Source organism: Biomphalaria glabrata, chromosome 18 (assembly GCF_947242115.1).
Source record: "Biomphalaria glabrata chromosome 18, xgBioGlab47.1, whole genome shotgun sequence".
Lineage (NCBI taxonomy): Eukaryota > Metazoa > Mollusca > Gastropoda > Planorbidae > Biomphalaria > Biomphalaria glabrata.
The window spans coordinates 3,295,379-3,317,962 of record NC_074728.1 but is presented as its reverse complement, the minus strand read 5'-3'; the positions used below and the strand labels follow the sequence as shown (position 1 = coordinate 3,317,962).

The window sequence follows — 22,584 nt, the reverse complement described above, 5'->3', positions numbered from 1 at the left end:
AGTTTACAGAATATCACCATGGGCTCCCTTTCCAAGTTTAAATTTGTCAAAACAAATCTATTTAATCATTCATCTATTATATGCATCAGGACATTTTAAAAAGTCTTTCTTGTTGTTTCATCTCATTTAGTTCACTTCTTCAGTGGCGTAGCTAGGAATTTGGGGCATGGGAGCATGACCTCTTTAGGGGGGAAGGACCTGCATTTTGACATCATGACATGAGATTATGGTGTAATATTTAACGTAAAAACATATTTCGGACACTCATTTAGGGGGCCACCCTCAAGCGGGGGCCCGGGGGGATTTTCACATTTGGACATCCCCCCTCCTTTCCAACAAAAGTTACGCCACTGAACTCAAGAAAACATTAAGAAGATTGAATAGACATAAAATAGAGCAGTGAGATTCATAAAAAAAAACGAATATTGAAATTTTATTATAGTAACATCGTCAGTAAAATTATTAAATTTAGAAACCTAGCACAGGACTCAAACCAATGTTCTAGAGAGAAACTAGCCTAGCTTGTGCCCAATGTAATTGTAGTAGCACACTAGGTTTTATAGAAATCTCGTAATTTTATTTTTTTCAATGTTTATTATTTATTTTTTCTATTTCACTGGGGGCCATAAATTCAATTCGCCTAGAGCCTCCAATCATCTAAGGCCGGTCCTGTTCTTATGTAATTTTGAATTATTCGCTCTGCTGAAAAAAAAATGTCACTGACGAAATTAGAAATAGCTTACATGATTAACATTAAAATCCCGAATGAAAAAAAAAAAAACACCAAATCGTGTACTGCGAATGAACGCCCCATAAATCAGCTACTTTTGTATTTAGTATTCTTATGAAAAAGTAAAGTTCCACTTTCAAATTTTGCAATCTATAGGGCAGATGATGTAAAGTAAATCTGTTTCTGTGGCCCACAGTTAACCAGGGTGTCATATGGCCAGCACAACGACCTACAGCTTTTACTTTTGGTCAACTAATGTCAGGTACCAATTAGAGCTGGATGGACTCGGTTTTAAGTTATCAATCATTTTAGTCAATTAGGCCTAAATTATTACTGTGTTACATAAAGATTTATCTAACATACTTCACAGTAAAGCCTGTAATATAATAATACAGTCAGTAACGTGTATGTCAACTGCATTGCTCAGTAGGCATTGGCGTAGCAACCATGGCGCGAAAGGGCGGCTCAATGAGCCCTAACCAATGACAACTAGAGGAACCCTTGAAGAAAAAAGTTAAACAAAACCTATTGACGGAGGTAACTCCGGTACTGTTAATACAGCGTTTCCTTAAATACAACAAACCTGTTCTGTTTCATATATTAAAACTAAGAATATTAATAAGAAAGAACAATAAATAACGCATCGTTTTCAAAAATTAAATTATGATTATTCTTAGAGATTTGCCATTTCATTGTTTAATATAACTGCTTATGTTTACGTGTTAAGATCTATAAATTTATTTAAAAGAGTTGACATTAAAATGACACTTTTCTATAATCATCATCATCATCATCAAACTCCATTAGAGTGAGGGCTTGGGAGACTCAAATCCTGTCTTGCAAAAGCCCTGGACAGAAACCCTGCTGTCTTGCGTAGTGCATACATGTCGCCATACAGGTCGAGAATTTTGGGTTTCCCAGACCTGTCGAGACGGAGATCAGCAAGTCTGGGGGCAGTCAAACAGAATATAAGGCACGGTTTCCTCTTCTTACCCGCAGCGGGGGCACCACTTTTCTATAATGAACTTCTCGGTTGAGGTTCACACAGGAGCAGATTTTAAATTTGGTCTTAAAGTTGAAATGTTAAATACTGAAAGAAGCAACAGATTATTACGCTTTGCTTCATGGAACAGTACCAGGAAATAGAAGGCCAGGCAGACAAAGCGATGGGGAGATAAAAAAAATGGATAGACCTGTCATTGAAAGAAATTTCATCCATAGTATAAGACAGGGAATGGAGAAACAACGTACTGTCAACGAATCCTGTGTGGTGCCCAGAGGCGTGGTGAGCAAAGCGTGCACCCCCGGGCAAAATATTTTTTTAGCGCCCCCCCCCCCCCCCATCATATTCCATGAACTTCAAAGCGAAAAAAAATAGGCTTATAAATAAAAAGTTCTTAATAATAATAGAATACTAATAACCTAAAAACGTATTATCTAACTAAAATATCTCAATAATTTTACTTTTTTTACGCCTCTCTGCGTGTGGCGCCCCCTACCCCTGAGGGTGGCTCCCGGGGCATCGTGCCTCCTTGCCCCCTCTCACTACGTCTCTGGTGGTGCCCCAACAGTTCAACAGAAAAAGGGATAAGCGAAGATGTGAACTTTAATTGATCATGTATTACTTTCAATTATGGGATTACATCAATACATGTAGTGTGATATGTTAATATGGTTACAAAATATGTTTTAAGAATAATATTGGTTGGCCTTATTATGTTTATATAATTACAACTTTTTTATTTTAAAATAACACCATCAATTCATATTCAAGGTTAAGGTTGAATCGGAAATGCCTAATAGTAATTGTAATTTCCTTGGATCAGACGATATATCTCAATATTCTTCTGTTTAGTAGAGAAGTATCTAATTTATAAGGCAAGAATCTATTTGGTAAAAAAAAAGTCTAAAGAAAAAAAAAATTAATTGATCATTTTATCCATAGCAGACGATTATATCTACAATGACCTTCACACCAACTACCTTCTTCAAAAATATTAATAACTTTTGTTCATGTTAGGCTAATTCACATTTCTATTTGATGTATAAAAATAGTGAGTTATAAAGTAGTTTGACTTTTAATGTTCTTTAAATATATTTTGAATTAAGTAAACAAAATGTGAAATTTTATTTCAAGTTTTTTTTTCTCTTGTTCTTAAATGGGTTTACGATGGTTCTTCTTCTTCAAGCCAGCTGTTTGCTGCTGAGCTGTGGGCTCTTCTGCAGACTGTGCCAAGGAAAATTAGAATGCTGTTATCTTCAACTGTACAGAGTGTTGGCTACGATGGTTCCAAATGTAGATCTAGAATTGTAGATCTAGAGATCAATGTTGCTAGTACAATGAACAGTGAACATTGAAGTCAGCTGTAGGAAGAAAAAAAAAATCCGGCTCCTCTAGACTCAAACCGCCTTTCGCTGTGTATTCACGTGCTCTGCTTCGTAAGACAAGCCATACAGTTGATGATGTGTTAATAACAGGCGCACACACTCACACAATTATAGACACTTGGGTTTTCTAGATGCCATGTTTCCCGTGAATCAGTCAAGCGTATCTGTGCATTTGCTATGACACAAGTTGAATGTCTGTGAGTTGTTCTTCCGTTGGGTCAGTTCAAGGCAAGCCGCCGTGTCGTCTGGAAGCTAGCAATTTATGACACGTGACCTTACTGTGTTTGGAAATATCACTATAGAATATGAGGGAATAATTTTTGATGGAGGCGACATTTTGAAAACGACAACGTGTCATTGCTTAGGGTTTAAAAGTAAGGAACTGTTTCATAGTAGGTCTAGGTCTAATCTAGATCTAAAGGCCTTAGATCTAATCTAGATCTAATATCACTTATAAACTTATTTAAACAAAAAAAAAAGTTAGATTCTAGATCTAGATCTAATATCTAATTATCTAGATTCTAGATCTACGAATTGGTCTTTGAATTTGATCGAATCTCGATCTAGAATCCAGAATCAAGTTTATGACTAATGATAGAAAGTGTCTGGCTAGAATTGCTGACACTTTTTTTTATTGTTAATCTAAACATTCTAATTAATGCCTCATAGTCCTTCGGTAATTGTCAATACAGTTTGTATGAGTGTAGTCACAATCTTTTTTTCTCATATGGTCATACAAATTGGCAAGATGGTTTAGAAATATCCAATACATAAAGCATCATAGCACAGAGAGTCTAGACACAGAACAATCTATAGGACATAGCGATAACAAATTATAAGATTTGTTCTCGTAGCTAGGAATTTGCCATGATTTTGGGGCCCGAGGGCGTGACCTCTTTGGGGATCCCCCCATTTTGCGTAATATTTAATATTTAATGTAAAATCATTTTATAACACTCATTTGGGGGCCTCCCTTAAGTGGGGGCCGGGGAGATATTCAAATGCCCACCCTCCCCCCACCCTAGCTACGCCACTGGTAAGAAATTTAAAATTTAATCAATGAAGTATTTTTAGAATAAAAGTCTAAGTATTTTTTTTTATAACAAGTGTTTATGTACTTTTCAGAACATTCGTGAGTAGAGGAATCCGACCGTACTTTGAAATTCTTTTATCAAAATCTTATTTTAGAAAGTGCAGATGCTGCTGTACATAAGAACGTCGACCAGTAAACCAGAGTATATAGGAATGTTCAATTGACGATTTGATATACAATCAATATTTCAATCTACAGAAATTCTTGTGAACAATTTGCATTGTCAGTTTAAGTTGAACTGATTCTTGAAAAGAAACAAAAAAGATTAAAGTGGATTAAAATTAATTACAATTCATCTATTCATGGTTTTAAAATTCATGTATTCATGGATTTAAAAGTATCATTTCAAAGTATTGTGTTCTAAGTATTGAAAATTGATTAATTCAAAGGATTAAAAATCATCATTTCTAAATATTGAAGTTTTTCTCTTCAAATTCATTAATTCAAAGGATTAAAATTCATAATTTCTAAATATTGACGTTTTTCAATTCAATGGATTAACATTAATCAATTGTGAGGATTGAGATTCATCAATTCAATGAATTACAATTCATCATTTCATAGGATTAAGGATCATCAATTCAGAACTCTGTTTTTTGGATTAAATTTGATGGTGAGTACATACAATTACATTAAATTTCTTGATACTTCTCTCACCTTTTCTCAAACTCTTTCTATACCTCTCCAATCTGTCCGACACTCTCTCTGCCCCTCTCATGTCACTCTCTTACACACACACACTCTCTCTCATACGCACATACACATTCAATTAACTTTTTCTATCTCTTCCTCCGCTTCATTTTTTTTTCTGTCTTCCTATCTATATTTTATTTCTATAATTTATTTCAAACTTACCAGCTACCAGACCATTGATTTCATACAAAGGACTATCTAGTCCTTCCACTATTTTCACAAACAGTTAAGTTATCCACTTATTTCACACAAATGACTATGCAGTTATCTACCAATTTCACACACAAGACTATTTAGTTGCCCACTAATTTCAGACAGAAGACTTATTTAGCTTATCCAATAATTTCAAACAAATGACTAGGCCTATCTAGTTATCTACTAACTTTCCACACAGTGCTATCTTGTTATCCATTTATGTAACATTATTCAAAGTACTAACACCTTACTTGCTACATACTTCAAGTAGATATGGTGTAAGTTGAGCCCTGTTGATCATATCTGTATATTTATTAATATAAAATAGAATTTATTTTTTCCTTAATACTTTTGTTTGTCACTTATAAGTGTTTCCCATTATATTACAAACAATTGGCGTATCAACTAACAATGAAACAAACGGATTCTGTTGGACGTGTTTGTAGTGTCCATCTATTTTCGAGTGAATGAAGTGAGACTATCTGTGTTTCTTTGAAGTAGATGGTTACTGGACTATACAAATAGAACGAAGCAGAATAAAACCTAGACAAGGGAGATAACCAATTTAAATATGTTATACTACATTAGCAATATATGTTATTGCACTTGATTTTTTCAGAATTTTTTTTTTTTTTAATTTGGTTTTAATCATAAACACCTCAAAATCTATAAGGAATGAAATGTTCTTGCAGCATATACATTTTTGCAGACAGAACAAAGTAGAAGAGACAAAATGATGGTCAGAGAGACAGATAGAGAGAGACAGAGATAGAGAGAGAGAGAGAGAGAAGGTTGGTTAAGAAAGAAATATTAAGTTGTTTAGATCGTTTTTTTTTTTAAGGAAAAGTCATTCAGAGAGAGAGAGAGAGAAAGAAATAGAGAGAGAGAGAGAGAGGGTGCAGAAGCGTAGTGAAGTGGGGCAAAGGGGGGCATCATGCACCGGGCGTCGCACTCAGGGGGGCGACAAAAGATTTTCTGGACATTTCCCATCTTTAAAATAATTGTTTTTAACTAAGGCTTGTCTTCGAGTCCGAAGGTTAATGAGGGGTGCGGTATTTCACATGAGCTACCCAGCTCCAGCAGCGACCAACTTATTTCGCTACAACCATCGCAGACATAACCATTTTCTGCCGGTGGTCGATTTAGATTTTCTTTTCACCCTCTTCGTCTGTCCTCGTCAGCGGATTTTCTTTTGGCCTCAACTGTGTATCCCGCAGCCTTTGTAAGTGATCTCCAGCTGTTGTTCCGAAGCAAACTATCAAACATCTAATTATTAATTGTGTTACTTTATCTCTTATGAATGACCGTTATTCTCATTTTAATTCTGCAAGTGACTTCCACTCGTATTTAAATCCGATGTATTCAAGCGTTTCTCAAACTGTTTGGCGCTCGCCCCTTCTCACCTCCTGGGTGCTGGCAAAGAGGGCGCAAAATTATTTCTTTCTGCCAATAACTAAAAACTGTTGTAGTTTTAACTCATATTTGAATTTTAGGCAAATAACAAGAAAAATATTTTAAAAATACTTTAAAGTAACAAAGCTTATATGTTTGTTTGTAAAATGTTTTACATGTTTCGGATGTTCCTTCATAGTTGAAGATGATTACTTCCTAGTCCAAACCTCCCGCAGGACGACGGGGGATGGGAGCGGGCAGGTTTTGAACCCGGGACCATCGATAAATCTGAACGACAGTCCGGCGCGCAAACCGCACGACTAGGCAACCATCCTTTCTTCTCAGCGACGTACAGTTGACACTTTTTACACAAATAATTAGGCACGTCACAACTGACCAATCGTTATAGAAGGCCTGGACACTGACCTGTGGTCAGGTATGTACGACGTGGCAACGAGCTGTTGGTTTAGTCTGCCCACAGGTTGTGACGTTGCATGTCATTGTTCTGGCCTCTTATAACGAATGATCTCGGTTACATGACGTCTTCTGAACACGAGCATGATCAGTCGAGCCCATTACGAAAGCACATTGACAACTGCCTCAACTAACTGCCTCTCACATCTAAGTATCACCCCTTCTCAAGTTTCTAATTTGATTGGGCTTTTCTTAGTAAGAGCAAAGTGTGGTAAAGTGAATTTCGGAAGCTTGCAATGCAGGAAAACGATTGGCCCCTTAGCTAACAGCCCACATTTTTTTTTTGGGGGTGAGGTTGGGGGTTTGGAGTAAAGCTACTATTAGAAGTTTTATGTACATTATTTTAGATCTGGAAAAGCTTCAATCTTGATGGTTAAAGCGAGTACAAGAGATATTGGTTTCAAATATTTAAAAGCAGTTACAACCATTTCATTTCCTTGGCTACACTAACTCCTAATTAAAAAAAAATTAATTGTTGACTATTTGCCAACAATGCTTTACTTTTTTTTCATATTTTTTTTTTTGTTGAACGCCTTGTATGTAATCTGACATCAGTGCAGTTTCATCATACTAGTTTGAACTACAGTTTATTGACGAAATTTGAGCGTACATTTTTTTTTTCTTAACTTGAGGATGCATTTCTTGGATTTATGGCATTATCCCACCAGAAACGATTCCTTAAAAAAAAACATTTTGACAATCAATGTCTACATATCTCAAAGCTTTCACATCGTTTTAATTGTAAGATAAGTCGAATCAAAGTTCCTATTTTCTTAAATGCCACTTATTAGTTGATATTCTAGTGTGGATCAAGATGAATAAAATTTACAAACTGTGATGATAGGTATGGCAAGCTCTTGGCGTTTCCATGACTTACAAAACATAAATCTACAGTAGTCGATCAGACTTAACTACAAGTTTAAATAAAAACAATTGTTTTTTTTTTAAATACATGGGCCATTCCATCTTGTGTTTATAAATATTTTACATCCATGTAGAGGACAATTTTTTTATAATCCTATACTTTATGCAGGTTGATAGTGGCTGCAATAATCTTTGCTACCGATTTATGATTGAATTTTTAAAAAGTAGATTTAAAAAAAACTTACAAGATGAATCAGAAACGTCAGTGTTCTTTATTAGCACGAAAAGTAGTCTATTATTTTGTAGCAGCGGGATTATTGTAGATAATTTAGTTTGGTAGTACGCTCTTTGTATTTGGCCTATATTATAATCTGTATTTTCTATATATACGCTTATATTACTATATGATGCTCATGGAAAAGGGCCGAGGGCGCCAATAAAGTATCGAGCCCCGGACGCCAGCTGTACTACGCCCCTTGGGGAGACTTTTAGTTATACAATGAATTCGAAATTGGCTCTTTGCAGTTAAAGAGTAAGATATGGGTAGAAAAGACAGGCGCAATAATTCATTCAAGACATCACTGAGACATGACCAGATATAACAAACAAGAGAGAAGAGAGGAGAGACACGGAAGGAGATAGAGATACACACAGAGAGAAGATAGAAGGGACAAAGAGAGAAGAGAGAGACAACACAGAGAGAAGATAGAAGGGACAAAGAGAGAAGAGAGAGACAACACAGAGAGAAGATAGAAGGGACAAAGAGAGAAGAGAGAGACAACACAGAGAGAAGATAGAATGGACAGAGAAGAGAGAGACAACACAGAGAGAAGATAGAAGGGACAAAGAGAGAAGAGAGAGACAACACAGAGAGAAGATAGAATGGACAAAGAGAGAAGAGAGAGACAACACAGAGAGAAGATAGAAGGGACAAAGAGAGAAGAGAGAGACAACACAGAGAGAGAGAGAGAGAGAAGAGAGAAGACAGAACAGAGAGATAGAGAAAATAGAGAGACAGAACAGAGAGAAGAGAGAACAGAGAGAAGAGACACACAGAGAGAACAGAGAGAGAAGAGAGAGACCGAGAGGACAGAGTGAGACAGACAGAGTGAGAGACAGAGAGAGAGGGTTACGAGATTGGTTTCTGCAGTTGCATCATTGCGTCAATGTATGTAAAGAAACGATAACGAGGCTTTGATAACTGTGAGGTCGAGACTGGCGCGCGAGGGAAGAAATCAAAACAGAGGTCATCTTCGTTTCATTTCACTTTTCTATTTTTTTTTTTTAAATCCAGATCCTAAGGGTTAAGGAATGACTCGCAAGGGTAAACATATCGGTCTGTGGGTTTGAAAGAGGAAAAAAAAAAATACGAAAATAAGTCTCTAATGGCTTTAAGACGCCGGCCGGCATACATCTTGCTTTTGTAAGGGAGGTAATGGCTACCAGATTGAGAAGTTATTGATTCTCTCCCTTTCCTCACTGGCCTATCAAGTCTTGAGCCAAGCAAGGAAAAAAAAAAGAGTCGGGATGATTTCCCCCTTGTGCGCCAGATAATGTCTCCCTAACTAAGTGGGTAGGGGGCGTCACAAGACGCAGGGAGGTGGACAGGGGCGCCTGGTATCCCGTCATACGTACCTACTTATGTAATCGGACGAGAGGTTAGGAGTCTGCCTTCTGGCTGTTATTGGGGCTGAGTAGTTCCCAATATTATTTTGCCCTGGCTTGCTCTATTAGACTTGAAATGGATAAAATACAAAGATGATTATTACGGCTATGTTTATGAGAGGGGGGTCGCCATAACTTATGACATAATAAGAAACGGGATTTCCCATTTCCATCTCACTTTTCCCTGAATTCGAAGCACAAGAGCTTATAAGTGCACAGAATGGTAAGTCAAAACAAGGATATGACAGCTTCTTCTTATACAACACAGACGTTACTTCAAAAAAAGAAGATGATTACGTCCTACGCGTCATGCATTTAGTCATGCATATTAACCAATGACTTAAATTCTGCCAAGTCACTGGTTTTCCTGGCTACCTCAGGCAACCCATTCCATGCTCTAATAGCATTAGGGAAGAAGGAGTATTTGTACAAATGTGTCCTATTCCATGCTCTAATAGCATTAGGGAAGAAGGAGTATTTGTACAAATTTGTCCTAGCATATGGGACGAAAAATGTGCCTTTATCTTTGTGTCTTTCATATATTATCTGAAATACAATTATATAATTTAAACGTTTAACAAGTAAAAAAAAAACCCATCAAAAATACTTTTAAAAAAAAGACAATACCTCTCTATACAGACTATTTTGAAAATCTTTATAACAAGTAATTGTTAGATTAAAAAAAAAAGGATTATTTACCTCACCCAATAAACGAAGACATTCAAGTCCATTCCAGATGAACATTTGCTCGTTCTCTAGCCAAATTTCTATTAATTCCTTCTTTTTTTTTTTGCTTAGAACAATTATAACGGTCAAACTAGTTTTCCCCGTGTGACCAACGAGCTAGTAATTCTTTTCCCAACGATATTCAGCAATTGTCCAATTTCTAGAAAAATTGTTTGAGCCGTTTTAAAGATCCGCATCCAGGTTCCACCCAAATGGTTTTTCCAACCCAGAAGTTTCCACAAAGGTACGAGCTGAATAGAGGTATTGTAAAAAAACAATAAATTCATTGCCTTTCTTTTTTAAAAAAAAACTAGTGGTTCGATGTTTAAATTTTGCCGTTTCTGTAGCAATTGATGGTTTACAGGGCGGAATCGCTAGCCACACGCCAAACTCTCCTTTCTCATCACGGCTTCAGCAAGACTATAGAACAACGGACATAAACTATCATGAACTGTCACATTTTAAACAAAAATCTTTATAGCCGTTTTAGAAACCCTTATCCCTATTCCACACAGTGCCCTTGACCCATACAGAATTTGCAAGCTAATAAGAGGAACAGTAAGTAACGATGATTGCGCAACTGAACTTCTGCTTTGAGACGTACGAACACTTTAACGAGTCGACATCTCGGAACGCAGAATAAAACCAATTCAATTGGATCAAACAAGCAGACAAAGTTAAAAGAAAAAAAAAGCAGATGCAGATAGGGGCCTACGTCAGAGGTAACTCTCAAATAATGAAATGAAATAATTCAGTCGAAAGGCCAACACTATAATCTAGTCGACGCTGATAGCGAATGTCCAACAAGAAGTTTACTAATAACGAAGGGAACCGTCGAATGCCATCAAGCTAAATGTCCACTTTAGCTGCTTAAGCCGACATTACTCTATGGCTGCCAAAAGTCTCTTAATTCCTTAATCCTAGTCTTGAGTTCAGTTCGTCGCGTCATTGTCTCCAAGTCAAAACTTTCATGAAACAAACTTTTCCCGCAAAATTACTAATCGTGCCATAACACGTTTCATTTCCGTACACACAGAACGTGTGTGTGTGTGTATGCGCATGTGTATAAGGATGCATTCTAGTTCCTTAAGGTGAGATCTTTCATAACTTTGGACCATCTTTAATTCACGGAAGAATTTATTAAATGTTATAGTTTATTTTTTTCCGTGTTTTAATTTTTTTTTTACCGGATTACCTGCTCTTTTAAAGATGTTGTCATAGACACGTTATGACGTCATTGTCAAGATCTTGATATCAGCTCTTGATGTCTATACGTCTAGGATGATTCTTACTGATGTAATTTAACTGATACAACACACGCATCACAAAATACTATGGATTAAAGACCACAATATTCAATAATGATATAAATCATGATCTCTGGACACAAATTTTCATAAGAAAAATAAATATTTAATTAACAACTATAATTACATATAATACTCATGTGATTCTAGAATTAAAATTTAATAATCACATAGATATTGATACTTGGCTGTAGGTCACGATGAACTCTCCATTTCTCTTGTCTCTCTCTCTCTCTCTCTCTCTCTAGTCTCTGCACGGATCCTGGAACCCAACGTCACAGTCCGCTCAATACTAGAGTGATATCCCCTTGCGTAGCAGGCAAGGATACACCATATATAGATCTACCGTCTCTGACCGTCAGACTGTCACTAAGACTCAGACAGTCGCCAAGACTGTCAATCTAAATAGACAAATAATCAAAAATATCGCTAACAACTAGCTAAAGCGCCATTCTATTTATTCATAATCAATTAACATCTAATACTAGATATATAACTAATAAAAACATTTCTTCTTACCCTGGTCCTTAAGAATTAAAGTTCCTACATGTTGTCTCTGGCAAACAACTCACACATCTTGGAGCCAAGATCGCGAGCCAACCTCGGCGACTTGCTCCCAATGTCTGTATGTGTCGTTCACCAGAAAACGCCTAGCATACGACACACGCCCCTGCTAAAACTACATGGCGTTGTGTCCCGATTGCCCCAAACTCTACTCTATATAGGCTGAGTATCTAGCCTACGCCTAAACTAACATTGCTAATGTCTGTCCCGACCCACATATCAGTCTCTCTACAAGACAAACACCTAACTGACATTGTCCTAACCTTTGTCTGGTCTCTGTCAAGTCTATCGGTGAGCTTTGATAACATCTATTAAACTAATTAATAACCCTTGCACAACACTGTGACATCTTCCCCTTCTCCTTTGACTTTTGTTGCAATATTTGCAACCAAAGTCACACTAATACGACTCACTAAACTGCCTCTACCATCTCACATTTGGAGAACAAATTCTGGAACTATATTGAGACATAAAAATAATGTTATAGAACACATGCAGCATTGCTAACCAAAGTCTTTAGGCAACTGTAGCACACTGGAATAAGATTATAAAATCATAAACAAAGTGGTTGTAATTAAGAAGAAAAAAAAATCAAAACAAACATGTGAACATCGTCATCTCATATATCTGCACTGCAACTGTCACAAACTTCAACTTTAAACATCAAATAATATAGTCATGAATCTCTGCAAGTAGATTTACAAAAAAAATATACATCAAAGTGAACATGCAATTCTGCCAATCAAATCTCGAGTGCAAGTAAAACACGAATTAATATAAAACTAAAAGTAAGAAAAATGATATCATCTAATCATGGACAAAGTTTTTCGGATTGCAAGCTCCACTTGCATCTTATTTTCGACCTAAATATAGAACAGTATAATTCAATATATAAGTAACTAAAACATAATGATAATAAAATGAAAATACAAAATTCATTAGCATCCCTATAATAGAATAGAAATTGTAAAATGGCTGTACTCACTGCCAGTGTCCATCACACATGTCGTATAAAAAAAAAAACAACGCTTTGTCATTTACTTCAGTGTCTGTTATGCACTCTCCTCCATTAGAAGGACTCACTTGACTCTTCAACAAACAACTCATGTTCCACCTTGGATACAAATGTCCTAAAACGTCAATTTTCTGAACTACCTAGATAGCGTGTACATTAATCGCCATAACTCAGCTAAAGCTCAAATATTTGCCAACAAAAAAAAATCTATGTAAAAAAAAAATCAATACCAATTCAAGCTCGTCAGGCCTAAACTTTAACATCTTAGTAATATCAAACGTTGAACAAACTAATCAAATGACCTTGATAAACTGATGATCTGTCAACACAGCAACATCTCACTGAAATAAAAAAATCCACGACATACCTAATGTCGGATATTCTATATAGAGCTATAGCCAACTATCATCAACACGTTCAAGCAAAAAAAATAGACGGCATACAAAAAACTGAAACCAGGCCCAACAAAACTCGAGACCCACTGTAAAAAAAACAACTCTTGCCGCAACAACAAAAAATCATTACGTCACCCTGTGACTTAACTACCATGAATCCGTACAACAAGGACACACCAGGTAAAAAAAATCAACGCTCGACCTTAACTAAGAGGGAGAAGAAAAACAAATGTCCCTGCCCTCTGGCATGGCACTGGAAACGAAATTCCAAAACTTCCATTAACAACTACAAGGTTTGATAGGCATTACTAAAATACATGGGTGGGGTAGACACTACATGACCCAACGCCATTGTCTGTCTCTCAAACCCCCTATCCCGCCTATCAAAACACCAAAATGGCAACAAAAAAAACAACTGGCCAACAGTACTGCTCACCTGGCTAACCATCTACAAAGCTTAACAAGCTAAAAAGCAAGAAAAAAAAATAACTGAGGACAACGACACTATACGTTTACCCAACGCGAACATACAGGTCCAACCCCCTTCTACCTTCTCCAAACAATATCTCGCCCCTGTCTGCCTGCAAAAACACAGTATAAGCACAGTATAAATGTAACACTGCCCAGTGCAGTAATTATGCTTTAAAAATAATGTCCACCTCTTTCTATCCCACCTCTATGAAATCCCTAAGCTCCCTATCAAAAATAAAAACAAGAAAACTTACACCTTATCTCACTACATCATACAGCTTACCTAAACATTGAAAAAACACGCGCTGAAGATAACTACGTTACCCTCAAACCGTGGATACACGAAGGCCCCAAGACAATGGGCGCAGGAATCAGGAGTGACAGTCTAAAAATAGATCATGTGTGACGTCCACTGCCAAACAGCCAATTCACCTGTACCACAACAAAAATAGGCAGAAAACAAAATGTAGAAAAAAAAAATTTTGAAAAATACAATCATGGTATTACAACAAGTGTAAAAGTGTAAACAGAAACTCTACTTAATGCTAATTCTAAGCAGTGAATATTCGTCCAAACCTTTACAAGCAAAATACAATTTTCTCAATACTATGCTGGATAAAAAAAAAAAGTCAATACTATATCAAGTATAACCAAAGTATTTTCACTTAAAGAAAAATAACAGGTCCCAGTTATTCATTAGCCCCCAGACATCATTAAAGTGTCGTAAAAAAATTAAAATAAAACTTTAGACGAGGCCCCAATTGTCAAGATCTTGATATCAGCTCTTGATGTCTATACGTCTAGGATGATTCTTACTGATGTAATTTAACTGATACAACACACGCATCACAAAATACTATGGATTAAAGACCACAATATTCAATAATGATATAAATCATGATCTCTGGACACAAATTTTCATAAGAAAAATAAATATTTAATTAACAACTATAATTACATATAATACTCATGTGATTCTAGAATTAAAATTTAATAATCACATAGATATTGATACTTGGCTGTAGGTCACGATGAACTCTCCATTTCTCTTGTCTCTCTCTCTCTCTCTCTCTCTCTAGTCTCTGCACGGATCCTGGAACCCAACGTCACAGTCCGCTCAATACTAGAGTGATATCCCCTTGCGTAGCAGGCAAGGATACACCATATATAGATCTACCGTCTCTGACCGTCAGACTGTCACTAAGACTCAGACAGTCGCCAAGACTGTCAATCTAAATAGACAAATAATCAAAAATATCGCTAACAACTAGCTAAAGCGCCATTCTATTTATTCATAATCAATTAACATCTAATACTAGATATATAACTAATAAAAACATTTCTTCTTACCCTGGTCCTTAAGAATTAAAGTTCCTACATGTTGTCTCTGGCAAACAACTCACACATCTTGGAGCCAAGATCGCGAGCCAACCTCGGCGACTTGCTCCCAATGTCTGTATGTGTCGTTCACCAGAAAACGCCTAGCATACGACACACGCCCCTGCTAAAACTACATGGCGTTGTGTCCCGATTGCCCCAAACTCTACTCTATATAGGCTGAGTATCTAGCCTACGCCTAAACTAACATTGCTAATGTCTGTCCCGACCCACATATCAGTCTCTCTACAAGACAAACACCTAACTGACATTGTCCTAACCTTTGTCTGGTCTCTGTCAAGTCTATCGGTGAGCTTTGATAACATCTATTAAACTAATTAATAACCCTTGCACAACACTGTGACAGTCATAATGTACACTTCCGTTTCCAGTTCTTCTGAACTTCCCGTTGCTAGGCGCTGGGAAAAACAGAAAAAGATATCCATCTTCATAGTCAATCTTTCTTTGCTTCGATATGCGAATCATAAAAGAGAGAGACAGAGAGTAGAGATCACTAGAAAAAAGAGAAAAGGAGAAAGAGAGTAGAGATCACCGGAGAAAGAGAGTAGAGATTACTGGAGAAAGAGAGAGAGAGAGAAGAGGAGAGAGAGTGAGAGTAGAGATCACTGGAGAAAGAGAGAGAGAAAGAAAGAGTGACAAAGAGGAGGACACAGCTGTAAAGAGAAAAATGTAGATGGAGAAAGAGGGAGAGTTAAAAAGAGAGAGTAGGAGGAAGGATATCATGTGACAATCCAACAGGGCATACACATCAAAATCACCATGCCTTATTCGGATCCATCGCGGAGTCAATCCCACATGGGGAAGGCGGCATCATCCAGGTGCATTATCAAGTAGGTAAGTCATTAAGTTCAAACAGTGAATTGTGAAATGTTGGCCGTCAAGGGAGGCGACCTTTTGTAAATAAAACCTTACAAAGAGAATTAACTCCACTTAATCTCCGGCTTGGTACGAGTTAAGCTTCCTGCTGATCTTCATTTAGTGAAAGTTCTATTTTTTTATTTGTATAATCTAATTACATTGCCAATAAGAATACTGAATTGTGAAATGTTTACTCGTGAGTGAATCTAATTACAAATTGTTTTATGATCAAACAACGCTTTAGCAGTTTTCAATACAACAGAGAAAAATACGCATTGCGTACAAGATACTTACTATCCAATCCTATCCCTTACACATCATCTAAGGCACTGTTACTCGCCATTATGAACAATTATTATGAGTCGCTCATTATGGCGATTGTTTAAAGATGTTGCAGACCTTAAATGTAGTGAATCCTGACAGGAGGGGTTAGCTGAGTTGGTGATGCGAATAGACAAGACTTCCGCAAATGGCGGTCAACAGATTATGTAGGGTACACAAAATGTGAGGGTAAAGCTTTTCACAAACTTCCGGGTTTGTGATGCACTCACTCAATGTTCTTAAATTTAGACCCAACACTTTCTCAACATTTTATATCTCCTTGGGGGTTGAATTCTTCTTTCCTTTTCTGCCTTTCGATGTACTGACTCCAAGGTCTAGAACTGTTTTTTTTTTTCCAAACTTTTTTTTTTTACTCGTAGACTTGCTTATTTTTTTCCGGTTTTCTGTAGACCCCCATGTTGTGGACGTTTATTGACGTGTAGCACTAAGCTGCTGTAGGCGTGTACTATTTAAACGTATACAACTTGAAATAACTTAATGTTACTTTTACTACAATAAAAACAAAATCAACATGAGATAAACTTTAAAAAAAAAAGTATTAATGGCATTCTGAACGAAATCTAACTCACTACAAAAACACGTCTTTTCTGTCTGGCATTCTGAATTCTTCTGTCCTACCTAAGACCTCTGACGACAATGCCGCTTATCTTGCACCATCATTCACACTGCATAGGCTAACGTCTTCCCATCGTCACCAAAGAAACACACACACACTCCGTAACACACCCTGCTATTGTTGTTTAGTGAATTCCATTAATGAAAAATAAAACTGAATAAATAAAACTGAAGTCATGATCAGGCAGACCAGCATACATGAGATCCACTAGACCTCCGTTTACAACGTTTACATCTTATTTACTCCCAAGTCATTTTTACACTTACGTAAACCCCTTGGAAGTCTTCGAAGACCCCTTGTAAGTCTTCGTATATCCCTGGCTGTCTATATAAACCACTCTAGAAATCACTGGCCTAGGAGAACATGGCTACGAGAATAGCGTGGTTCTATAGCGACACAGGGCATTGCACTCTTCACAGAATTCTTTAAAAAAAAAAAAAATCAACATATTATCAAGCTCACATTACAATTTGCTCTGACCAATTCTTTCTTTGTTTATAAACTAGGTTGTTTGTGTCTTTGTCCTGTACACTCACTTTGACTCGGAATGGTAAAAACTTTGAAGTAGAATAGTCCATTATCAGGTGGTTTTAAAAGCTTATTGATTGAATAAACAGGACAAACAAATGGAAGAACAAAGAGGTGATCAGGCGGCATTAGTAGTCTATTATACTTTTTATATAGTTGTACTTTTGTTTGTTGTGAGATCAGATCAACGTAATCTGTCATGTCGAAATCCGTCCCACATACATTTCTTGCTGGGTTGAAGACATACATTTCTAAAAGACACAACTTAGATCTATTTTTTCAACTTTTGGTCTCACGTTAGTCAGAGGCGGCCTTAGGCATAGGCAAACTAGGCAGCCGCCTAAGGCGTCCATTTGTTTGGGGCATCGCACAGGATTTAGAGAAAAAATGGCGAAACTTGGATCTCAAACATAGTGGAGCACTATGACTCTGTTTACTATTTCAGTATTTTAAGGGCGCCCCTGAGTCCACCAAGAACTAATGGTTACGTAACTTTTTTTGGTAAAGTAAATGTTGGTCGTTGTGCTGGCCACATGTCACCCTACTCGTTAACCGTTGGCCAAAGAAACAGATGACCTTAACATCATCTGACGTATAGATCGCAAGGTCTGAAAGGGGAACTTTACTTTTTTTTTAACACCATAACTAATGACTGTTCGTTTATTTAAATGCATATTTGTTTAACAAAGTCCGAGACGTCTTGTACTCTCATATGAGAAAGCCCAGAAATATCTTTGAGTGCTATACTTCATCAAAGGGGATAAACAAACAACATCAGAAATGAACAAAAGCGTATCAGAAATGATGCTAATCTAACAATATTTTTTTTTATGTTCCGAGTACTCCCAAGTGATATATAGAGAGGAGTTAGATCTTTTTTGGCAACATTGCCCAGCTACACATCATGTCTACGACCACCTTTGGGATATGGACACAGTTTTTTTTTATTTTTTTTTATTATTAAGAAATTATTCACAAGATCATTCTTGGAAATCAAATAAACCACGGCTAAAAAATGTTCTTTATTACTCGTCTCACCCGAATGATAATCTTTGCAATGGCCACCAAATTTGAGGTGGTTACATCCATGGCCGGCTTTAACAATTTCGGGGCTCTATGCAAAACGGATTGCGCGGGGTCCTGTCTCGTTAGCGATAAGCATAATGTCAAAAGTAAGATTTTGTATTAGAAAAAACATTCGTCTTTGCTATAAAATTTTAATGAAAGCTGACAATACCTTTTTTTTTTTTTTTTTGCGTAGGATTGGCACCCCTAAATGACAATTTTGTCTACTTTTTAGATTTTTTTTGAGTTTTCAGAAGATTTTAATAGTTTTAGAGATTTCCAGGACTTTTTTGATAATTTTTGAAATTACAGGACATTTCCAGGAGGCCCTGAAAATCAGGAGGTCGCGGAAACCCTGTTATTTATGTATAAGTTATAATGGTTTAATTTAATAATTTACACCTAGAATTATCACGGGGCCTATGAAAGTGCGGGGCCCACTGCAATCGCATACTAATAAGATTTAGATCGATTAGTTATTTCGCATTTGTATTATATAAATTTCAGAATGCAAAGTGAAGTTATAGAGATATAAGAATTTGATAGATTTAAATTATTACAGTTTACAACTTTTGCTAGGTTTTTAAAGAGATCGTGTGGGCCCCTATCGTTCATGTGCCCGCCCGGGTTCATTGAACCCCTTTGCGTAATGCATGCTGGCTAGGGCGTAATAATCTTCAATTATGTAGGACATCCGAAGCATGTAAAACAGACATTACACTTTATCTAGAGCACACTAAGAATCTTTTTGTTATTATTTTTAAACAAAATGAATTACGACGGTGTCCCGTCCATTCAGTCTCTTTCAACAGGGCTTGTAGCCACTTGCTATAGATTTAGCCAGGACCGGCCTAAGTCAATGGGAGGATCTAAGCGAAGTGAACAAGGTGGTCCCAAATGAAATAGAAGAAAACAACAAATTAAGAGCGAAAAATACGCAATGAATTAAAAACTTTCCTGAATCTATATCTAAATCAACAAAAAAAGCGTCGATAAAACTAATGTGATTCATTTATGATTCCTGATCACCAGACTAGAAATAATGTTTTTGACATTTCACCAAATGGAAGAAACAAAGGTCTTCTAACATCTGTAGTCTAACAAGTAGATCTAAAGATTTGTCAATAAATTTGGAATCATTGTAGAGACTTAGAACTTGGCTAGTAGGCCTAGAGCCATACTATGTTTGAGATCTGCTCAACCCCAACAATCGGAGGTCCTTAGTTTGCCTATGCCTAAGGCCGGCCCGGATGTAGTTAATATTATTTCATATATGTGGTTTTTCGGTATTCCCGAATATCAACTAGTCTACCTGTAACTATTGTCCTTCTATTGTGTACTATTAGTACGCTTTAAAAAAATAACAACATAATTGTTTTTCCGCACTGCTGCATTTAGTTATTACCTCAAAGTAAAAAAAAAAAAAAGAATAAATACGTTCATTTGCTTGGTCTTTCTGATCAAAGAACAAAGGGTTGTAGAAATCAATGTCACTTGCTCTCAAAGCCAAAATTCTTCATCTTCTTTGGCAGTGAATTATTTTAAAAATCTGGCCAAAATGTGGATTAATTTACAACAATGTCAAAGCAAAGAGAATGCAAACTGCCTGGCATAAAATAATGTAAATGAAAAGGAAAAAAATGCGTAAAAAAAAAAAAAAGGAATTTAAATACACCCATCTCGTTGGTTCTGAGAGAAATCTGGCCACTACAAGGTTTTACCATTAAGGACTGGCTTACACAGTGTGCCGTACATTCAAACATTCAGGCAGGTATCGATAACAAGCTCGTGTGTAGGTTTCATTATCGATACCACGGGATCTTGTGCTCTCTCTCTCTCTCTCCTATCCCTTAACACTTATGATCATGTGACTTCACTGGAATCAGTCTAGGGCGATTACGACTATTAGCTTTATTGTCTGATGCAAAGTGTAATGTTTAGGATAGGCGCGGTAGAATAAAAAAAAAGGGAGCTAAAAGAGTTTTTCAAGTGAAATAGTTTGTTAATTAGAATAAGATTAGGTTGGTCCATACACATTTCACTCCCCTTTTCTTTGTGCTAGTATACTTGAAACTTCAAAACATTTCCTTTATTTAAATGACACCGTCGCTTCAGTTGTAAGAAGTTTAGATATATTAATTGAGAATGGTTGAAATTCTCCCTTAATGTAATGACCATTAGTTCAGTAGTGGACAAAAATGTAAACTGAACAGACTTTCTTATAGTCGATCAGCCGCAGTAACGAATTACAAAAGGCGGAGACAATTGGCAGGAGATTTTGGGAGGCTCCTACCCTCTTGAAGGTTCAATATAAAAAATGCTCATAATAAAATTAATCAATCTAAAAACATATCCTACCTGTGAAGAAAGAAACAGAGTGATTTGTAAATCTTATCACATTTCCTTTTTTGTCTTAGATTTAATGTAGCCCTTCTTTCATGGTAGAGTATGAGCACATTTCTAGATTTCCTACGAACTTGGAAATGGCTATAATGCCCATTTTTCACTTGACAAAACTCTTATTTTCAATGTTCAATCTAAACATTAAATTATTTGTTACATAGGCTAGGGTTGAAAAAGAAAAACTTCTTATAACTACTTTACAAAACAACACTTTGTTTTAACACTTTTTTTTTGAAATTTTTCAATACATTTTTTTGTAGTGCTAAAGCAGTGACTCCCAAAAAGGTCTATATAGACCCCCATGGGGTCTACGAAGACTTCCAAGGGGTCTACAAAAGTGAAAAAAATAAATTGGAGGTATATGAGATGTCCTTTGGGGTCTATGATAATAATTTTTCAATTTAATTTCAATTGTGACTTAATTTTCACTCACATTAATGTAATTGTTTCCTACACTAATATATAAATGTACCTTTAATCCTTTAAATATTTATACTGCTATTCAAATGAAAAATTGTTGCATTTAATTTCAATACTTATTTAAATATCTTAATGTTGTCTACATGTAAGTAATGTTTAACAAGAAGAAATGTAGATTGTACGCCGTTGATTATTTAAAATTGGGATTCCTTCCTTCCTTGTCAAACAAGCGGTTGCCTAAGTGCCTTTTTATGACGATATGAAACTAATTACGCTGAAGGATAATTGAAGACGATGCTACCCTGATAAAAAAAGATAAAAGTTTGAAAAAGATAAAGTTCGAAAATCTCTCTTCGACATCATATAGAGAAGATGATGTTTTATGAGCATCTTACAATAACGGAAAACATTATAGGTAAAACATTGATTTTTACCTGCCCTTGAAGTAGTTTTAAAAACTTGTATTACACAAACCTACATCTGATATTATGAATTTTTTAAAAGCAACAATACAGTTCAAGGGCATATCGGTGGTAAAAATTATAACATTAAAGGTTTCTTTGCAAACGACATATACAGTTTGGGATCAGCGGTCTAGCAGGCTCGGATAGGATGTAGTGCTGTTTGCTGCAAACTGCCTAATGGTTGCTGGCTCCTTATTTTTCCTCAGGGTTGACTCACAAAATCTTTCCCATGTTTGGGTATAGCTGCAAGGCGGCAGAGGCACTTCTGCTAAGTGGGTAGAAAGCCAAGGCTAATGAGTCCTGCCTGTCCACAGGTTACTGGTTTTAGCGCCAGTTACTCATCTTCGCCCCTTCTCCTGTTAGTGAAAACAGTTCTGCGGACTCAATATTAGAGCCACACATGAAAAATCAAGAAATAAAAGAGAAACTGATCTTTGTGAAAACGTTTGCAAGAATATTTAATGTTTCATAGAAGAACAAATTCCTATATGAAACATAATATCCGTAGCAACGGATGA

General features: G+C 36.4%; 1 protein-coding gene and 1 long non-coding RNA gene across 2 annotated transcripts in view; one reads left to right on the top strand and one right to left on the bottom strand.

Moving 5' to 3' along the window:
- Nucleotides 1-4,653: 4,653 nt before the first annotated feature.
- The window catches only part of LOC106073270 (uncharacterized), a 353,065-nt gene continuing 335,134 nt past the window's right edge, over nt 4,654-22,584 (top strand). The window contains exon 1 of the mRNA XM_056016627.1: nt 4,654-4,824. Coding sequence (XP_055872602.1) covers nt 4,750-4,824 — 75 coding nt within the window. The 5' untranslated portion in view covers nt 4,654-4,749. The remainder of the gene's footprint in view (nt 4,825-22,584) is intronic.
- On the bottom strand, nt 11,612-15,725 carry LOC129923872 (uncharacterized). The gene is made up of 3 exons (XR_008775808.1): nt 15,323-15,725; nt 12,047-15,204; nt 11,612-11,928 (listed from the first exon to the last, which is right to left on the bottom strand). It is a non-coding gene; the product is annotated as an uncharacterized LOC129923872 (long non-coding RNA).